This window comes from Pygoscelis adeliae, unplaced genomic scaffold, assembly GCF_000699105.1.
Source record: "Pygoscelis adeliae isolate BGI_AS28 unplaced genomic scaffold, ASM69910v1 Scaffold222, whole genome shotgun sequence".
NCBI lineage: Eukaryota > Metazoa > Chordata > Aves > Sphenisciformes > Spheniscidae > Pygoscelis > Pygoscelis adeliae.
The window spans coordinates 2,149,696-2,157,620 of NW_008824309.1; the positions used below are offsets into that span (position 1 = coordinate 2,149,696).

At 36.6% G+C, this 7,925-nt stretch overlaps 1 protein-coding gene across 1 annotated transcript in view; it reads right to left on the minus strand.

Annotated features, from left to right (window-relative positions):
* LRP1B (low density lipoprotein receptor-related protein 1B) overlaps window positions 1–7,925 on the minus strand; it is a 614,444-nt gene that overhangs the window by 389,423 nt on the left and 217,096 nt on the right. The window contains exon 6 of the mRNA XM_009319022.1: window positions 1,870–2,127. Coding sequence (XP_009317297.1) covers window positions 1,870–2,127 — 258 coding nt within the window. The remainder of the gene's footprint in view (window positions 1–1,869; window positions 2,128–7,925) is intronic.

Sequence of the window (7,925 nt, forward strand, 5' to 3'; positions counted from 1 at the left end):
CACCACCGCAGCTAGATCTGCTAGATTTTGTCAGTCAGAGCTCCAAACTTGAATCCAAGAAATGTTTCTCTAAGTCTCCCACCACTATTTTCCAAATAAAAATTAAACAAGAATTTGGAATGATTCTCTGCAGTCAATTCATGTCCATGGGAATTTCTATTCTTCATTTAAACAAGACTGAACAGCAAAGTTTCAGAAGAATATTAGAGACCACAGGCTGATGTGTACTAGCACTGTGAAAAATTATTGGCTCATTAATTCCAGGCACTGTATTCATTTCAAACCCATCATACAGCCTTAATTTTGCAAACAGATGCACTAATGCAGATCTGAACACCACAGAGACTAGCAATTCTCTTCACATGCAGAGAACAGAGGGAGAGGAATGTGGGAGAGAACTGGTGGAGAACTACAAAGCATAGTGTTAAGGTCCACTCTGAAGATAAGTGACAGAACAGACACGCATACAGTTCGATACAAAACAAATTTTGCTAAGGACTGCAGTTAATTTGCTTGTACTTACTAAAAGGAAAAGAAAATAAAATATCAATACAGAGTGAATTAAAAAAGCACAATCAAATACTACCACCAAGATTTTTAGGGCTCTTAGATAACTGAAGTATGAAAAGCCCTCTGAAATACAACATTAAAAAAAACCCTGAATAAAATAGGAAGAAGGAAAAAAAAAACCCTACAACTATACTTTACATCTAGGATAAGAGAGTCCTCTAAAAGTAGAAGCGTCACAATGAATGGTGAACAAAAAAACCAAAACCCAAACCCTATTTTTTGGATTTTTTTCAAATTTAATTTTCTATTCTAGTAAATACATAATTAGGAAAACAAGTTAAAAAAAATCCCTTACTCTGCAGAAATGACTACATCTTACAACAAATATCTTATTAGTTCTAAAGCACAATCTCTGTGAAGTATTTATCACTTTGACATGCACCTCTAAGAGTTATAATCAAATTTGTGATTTCAATATTCCTGAACTGGACGCTCAGAGTTTGAGATGCACTCAAAGCTATTCTTTGATGCCCATCTCTCCTTAAAAGGATTTTTCAAAATCTTAGATCCAATCTTAGGTTCCAGTCTTGAGTTTTCAGAAGCCTGTTATTAACACCACCATTGAACTCCTCAGTGCTGTGGTTTATAAGCTGATCTGTGGACATCTCTTCTGTGAAAGATGAAGAAAATTGCATTTTTTTTTGACTGCGTGCTATTTTGCAGTCTGTTCACATGAGAATATGTAAGTGGATGAACACCTCCTTCAGAAGATAACAGCGTTCCACGAATTGAAAAGCTGATTGAGAAATAATGCTGTAATGCCAAAGACTAATTCAGTATGATGAGTTTAGGTATTTTTAATTTTTTTTTCTTAATGGCAAAAAAGGGCAGCAATTTATTTCCAGTAAGTCAGGAAATATTTTGTTATTTTCAAGAACAAACATACCTACAATAGCTGACAGCAAATGTGATAAGCATGTGTCTCTAATTCATTGTTAATATTGTCCCAGTAGCAAAGAATAATTTTCAAGCTTTATGTAGCACTACTTTGCCAGAGAAAAGGAAGCATTTTACATTTCTTCTTCTGTTGCACTACCGTTTTGTAAGTTCCACACATTATATTTTGTCTATAAAAATGCACATCTTTAAAAACTTCACATAGATATAAATATTGCAACTCATACTGAGTATATGTGTATGTATAGGAGTGAGAAACATAAAAGTGCTTCAGTACGAGTCGCAATATTTAATGCGTTATGACTATTTTCAACAGCAAGCCCCAAAATACTTCTGAAGGCTCCTGCAACAGTTCGCCAAGACAGACATCACTGTTTTGCTAAAACACTGTCAAATACTTACTGTGAAGATACTGAGCAATGTTTATTATCCACTCATCTGTTAGCTTCCCAGCTTTTGTTATCTTGGTACACTTCAGCTGACTTGAAAGATCCCTTGATTCAATCCAACAAATTGTGTCCTCTTTGTAGCTATAGTCTAGCGTCAAAATTGCAGATCCTTTTACAGGAGTTCGGGCAAACACTTTGCTTCCATTAAGATATAATACCTCAATTGTTTCAGAGCTTGCAGTCAGAAGAAGAGGAGGTCTATCAGCAGGCTCTAAAAACAAAGTACAGAGAATTTAAAGGGTTAACAGACTGCGTATACCGTATTTATCTGTTCAGTTTTAATGTAGTTTTTAATGTTCTTACCTGTATGTTTTAAGAGATATAATAAATCGGTTTTGTTTTTATTTTCATAACTATCACATATTCCAAATTACTAGTCTATTTTATCCTGCTGTTCTAATGGTTCACATCATTAAAGAAAATTAATTACCCTAGCCCCACAGCTTCTGTTTAATTCCAAGTATCATTATTGCAACATTTTTCATGCCTAAGTCATAAAATGAAATACAAGTTATGCAAATTATTTTTATCCAGATTACTGGCACTTCTAAAAGAATGAAGGCCAGGAAAATCTGCAGAACTTATTAAATAGTAAGGTACGTTTCATATTAGAGTCTGTTAAGTAAGCCAAAACCTAGGAGCGGATGCTCCTAAAAAACGCCCAAACCAACCTACCAAAAACCGCAATGCAATGAAATCTGGGTACATCATACAGATGATGGGCCTAATACCGTGCATTATAAAGGAGAAAGCGTCATGCAGTGGAGTTTTCTCACAGCAAAAAGGGAACAGAGAATGCAGAGTTTCCATTGCATTACCATTAACGTCAGAATAAAAAAACCAAACAAACAAAAAATATGAAGAAGCAATTTGTATTAAGATATAATATACAACTTAAAGTGTTGTCACATTCACCTGAATCACTTTGCCTAGAAATCCTGCTAGTAATTTATAAAAATACTTGAGCAGTGTGTGAATAATGAAGGAAACAATAATACCCCAATAGTGAAGAATATGTACCTTAAAATGCAAAATGTTCCAGCTCAGTTAACTTTAAAAAGTTAAGTTATACACACAGAGGAACAAAAAATTCTCATTGGGACAAAATATTTTTAGCATTATGATGAGTGCTATTGGGCACAAAAGCAGCTGTTCTTGCTTTAGGTGTATCTTTAATTGCATTACTGTCTCAAATACCCAGGGCTGGTTTGAAATTATACAGATGAGGACTGAAATTATATGATGAGGAGTCCGTTATACGTGGTTCCACTGCTGAAATTGAGTGACGTCTTGTTCTAGATCTAGACTAGTGCTCTAAACTGGAATAAGACCCCAGTTAATCCAGAACTGTCAGGGGGACATCTATATCAAAACCATACGCCAGCAGTTTCTCTTTTTTTTTCTGGGAAGAACTCCTTCATTAGAAACAGTAGGATAACATTGCTTTGCTTCAATTTATAATGAAGAACTGCTGTTGACATAAAATATTATATGAATTGGCTGGAAAAAAACATCAGTATGTGTTTAAGATAGAGGATAGAGAAACTGCCTCCTGAAAAATCCCCTTCCTACTAGATGTTGTTCAGCATTCAGAGTCCTGCTCCAACCGAGACTGAGCTGATACGGGACCTTATGAGAAGATCCCCTGGGAGAGGACGACATGGTGACCCTAAAAATTGCTTCAGGTTTAACCGGAATAACAGTGATGTCTAATTTTGCAAGTAGGTATGTTCCTGTGAATCACTTAATGGAAAGTTGTCCTTTGCAATGTGGTCAACACCACAACAACATGTCTATTTGTCCCGTTCATTTGTTAAATTAAATAATGCTGTCAAGTGGGCAAACTTTTGGATGTTCTATTTAAAAAAATTACCCTAAAACATAGAAACTCACATTGCAGTTGCAAGCACATGTGAAAAATATTTGTGTTGCCAAGTCAAGAGCTCTCACTCCAATGTAATCTGCTTGTATGCAAAGGAATAAATCAATGTTTAAATGCTGTATTGAAATGTAGTACTTTCAATCAACATTCCACTTAGTAAAGTTTTCAAAATTTTACTAAGCAATTCCAGCTGTCCTAAATGGAGAAAAAAAATGCATAAATAAAAGAATTTGACAAATAATACTTCATCAGTAAGTCTGACTAAAGAGAAAAAAATGCTTCAGTGAATATGGTGCTCAGTGGTCTCACTCAAATCCACAGAAGTAGGCGTTAAATTCTGTTATTTGGTACTACCTGCTTTTATTTAAACATCCCTCTTGCTGACTTTTTTTGTTTTTTGTTATGTAAAACAGTTCTTTGCTCTAATGGATCAGCACGTATTCTTTCTAAAGTGGATTTAATTTATTCTTTTCCTATTGTTTCTCATTCCATAATGTATATTCTACCTTGTAACATACTTTTTCCATCCCCAGGAAATCCCACGCTGACATCTGCAGAACCACACTTCTGTAACATTACTTTCCAAACTTACTGACTGTCCTCATCTGCCTCAAATTCACTTCCATCAATACATCAGTCATATCCGTGCATAAGAATTTTTTTAACATTTTGGAAGATAGCTAACAACTGAAGGGATTGAACTTATTTGTGAAACAACCGAAACAACCCCTGGTGGTGTAAGCCACAAGTGAAGCTCCCTAGTCTTGCTTTTTCCAAAAGAGAAGGCAGTTGGGTTCTTAGTAAGCAATTTTATTTGAGAACTGCCAGGTAGGTCCATTTGCAGTCAACAGGTGGCTGCTGTATGTAAATCTCTCTTTCCCCCCTTTCTTACAAAGTTCTGCTACCCATCAGAAGAAGAGAGCCAGACTTAACAGTTTCTTTCTCTATCATCACCCACTCACCCCTCAGAGTTTCCAGGCTGGTACAAAAGGTGTGTTTCCATCTGCATCCTGCTAAGTTTTGGGATTCTTTTTCCATCTAACAGCTCTGGGCTCAGGTTCTCCCTTCCCACAAAATAAGACCACTGCCTAATTCTGGATTCAGTCACTCCTTTCCCAACCAGCAGCAGTGTGAAAAATCCTTTATTATTATTTTTGCTCTTATACTTTGTGTTAAGTAAGATATTTCCACTCTCTGCAATCTATAAAGCCTTGAAGAGGAGGCAGCTACACAGAAGCTGTTTGCAGTTACAAAGCCAGCACGGTTCTTCAGTTGTCCGAGGCTGCAACAGAGAACCGTATCCTTTCTTGCACTGTTTTGAACTGACCTATTGAAAACTGTAAGGAGGATTTAAAACCTCACTAAACTCCGGAGAAAGGTTGTATTTTAGTATTAATGTCTAAGACATAAGGGAATTCTGAAAAAGAATTAGTGTCAAACCTCCTGAGCAACAGTTGTAATCAAACCTGGCTGCAGACAACGGAATCGTAAGGACTCGTGCAACTGCTAAGAGGCTCTGCTCAGCAGGCACTATTAAACATTAAAAATACATCTGCATTCTGGCAGAACTTATCCAGAAACTAGATTACTGAGCTTGAAATTATATTTTTCAAGCAGCCCATACATGAAATAATTCAATGGATTGAATCAGTTAATCATGTTTTTTCACAGTAGGGTAGGTAACCTGCTTATTTCAGTGTTGCTCAGATAAAGGCCGATTTCATAACTACTTATTAAAAAAAAGTAAAATTATTTTAATGATAAAACAATACAAAAAATATTAAATGTTCCTACAAAAAAATACAAAAATATTTAAAGCATCTTGCTGTATTGTATAATGCAGATGAAAAACAGAAAAGAAGATGAAAAAAAAATCATGTCTTCTCCCTCACAAAAACTGCTTGTCTGTTTCACAAGAACAAATCTACAACGCTTAAAAGTTTAGTGGACAGATCTAGGATGAGTTACAGTGAGCTGACAGCAGCTTTTCAAATAACTGGACATCATGTGTGTTATTTTTTCAGGATGGTTTGTTGGTTCCCCCCCCCCCCCTTCATTTTATAGGAAAGATAAGAAGTGAATAGCTCTCTAATCCAGGAAAGTTTTATGATTCATCCCTCTTGACTAAAATGAAAGCATCTTCCTTTGAATTATGTTTAAGATAGAGTAGTGGAAAAGATGAAAGACTTGCATTTCCCCCCTCCCTGATCTTGTCTAAAATACAGATCAATAAGTGATGTCACACTTATCAGAAACTAAGGCGTTTTCCTCTGCCAACAGTCCTACTTCTCCTCCAGAAGAAAAGCTTCAGAAATGGAAGCAATTTTTTTTTATTTAGTACAATGATATGAAAAGGATAAAAAACAGAATTTAGTGTTTACAAGCAGCTTAAAAACCCTCCTCCTGAGGTATGCATTGTGAATTATAAGTACTTTACTCTTAGCAATACATGTATTGTATAAAAGTCTGAAAAATATTTAGTAGTGTTGAATGAAATGCAGTCCAATTTTATTTTGAAATTAATTTTCAATGTTTGTCCACAATATGGCCCACAAATGGGCTGCTTTATTTCTAAAACCTCAAAACTTAGTTCTGTGAGATTTTACAAGAAAACCGTGTTGTGAAATGAACAAATGTTCAAATGTACATGACAAATGTTTCTTACCACATGGCATTTCTCTCTATATGGGCTGTGCAGATATAAAACATACCGGGAACTTTTGGAAGACAGATGAGGTTTCTTTCCTCAGCTAAAGATTTCCACTTCTGTCATTTTGTTTCCTTAAATATTCTTTTCATCAAATGCAGGCCTTGCAATATAGGCATACAAACTTGGTAAACAAAGACGTTCTAAAACTCTGTTCAGCAAGGCTATATTTTGTTTCATTTTCACCTCGGAAGAAGTCATTAACTGCTTCTTTATTCATAAAAGAAAGTGTAGTTAAAAAGTTTGGAAAAAAACACGGTGTGCCCCCAGCTGTTTTGATACCTATTTTAACATCCTTCCCAAAGGAACTGTGCAGCTAAGAGTTTCCAGCTCCAAAGTTATTTAAATGAGCTGAGGAAGAAAATGCAGAATTTAATGAGGGCTAAACCTTACCACCTTCACAGCCAAGCATTTGGCTGCCTGAAGGGTAGTAAAAAAGTAGTTTCTGTGAACTTCTTTGCTAATTGTACCACGTCACGTGCGGAAAGATGGTTGTGCGGGGATGGGATCTGAGGCTGTGCAAGAGCTGTAGGTGATCTGCAGTGGCGATCACACCTGTCCCCCGCTCCGGGGCAGGGCTCCTCCAGACCCGTGCTCACGAAGACGTGTCACCCCCTTGGCACCTTCGGTAACTGGGGCCTCCACCATGTCCCCCACTTCTCTACTAGCAGATATTTAGAAACCCCCCACTCAATTTACAGAGACAGCTAAGATGTGGCAAAGGGCTAATAGCTTGGTGTTGTGTATTGTCCCGTATCTAGGATCTCAACATGCACGGCAATTCGTATTCTTAGCAGATCTGCTGTTATTAACATTGAAAGTTCCACATAATGCCTACTAACCTAACCTAAACCTCTACTGCTGCTTCTTATCTTTCATAGCTTTTACACACAGAGCAGAATATTCCTTAGCTCATTTTCTTTATCTATTTGACAACTACTTCTGTCAAATGTAGACAAAGCAGATAGCTTGCTCTTTCCAACCTTATTTTCTTTAGGCTTTTTAAGGAAAGAAAAGTTGATAATTTTTCTAAGTGCTCATTTTTTTTCCTTAGACACTTTTTCTCCTGTATTCTGTTCTACTGATCCACAGCTGCCTTGTGTGAAGCCCCTCACTGGATGTCATATCCCAGCTGAAGAATTCCCAGCATTAAATAAGTAGCAGGATTACTTCATATGTCTTGGAAGTAATAGTCCTACTTATACATACCAGGGTAATAATACCTCTCCCCCTGCACAATGAGATGACATGGACTCATTTTTGACTTGTGATCCATTACACATTTTAGATACTTTTCACCAGTCTATTTGTGCAGAGCCACACCTTGCTTTTGTCCCTGCTTGAACCTTAGAATCATAGAATCATAGAATAGTTTGGGTTGGAAGGGACCTCTAAAGGTCATCTAGTCCAACCCCCTGCC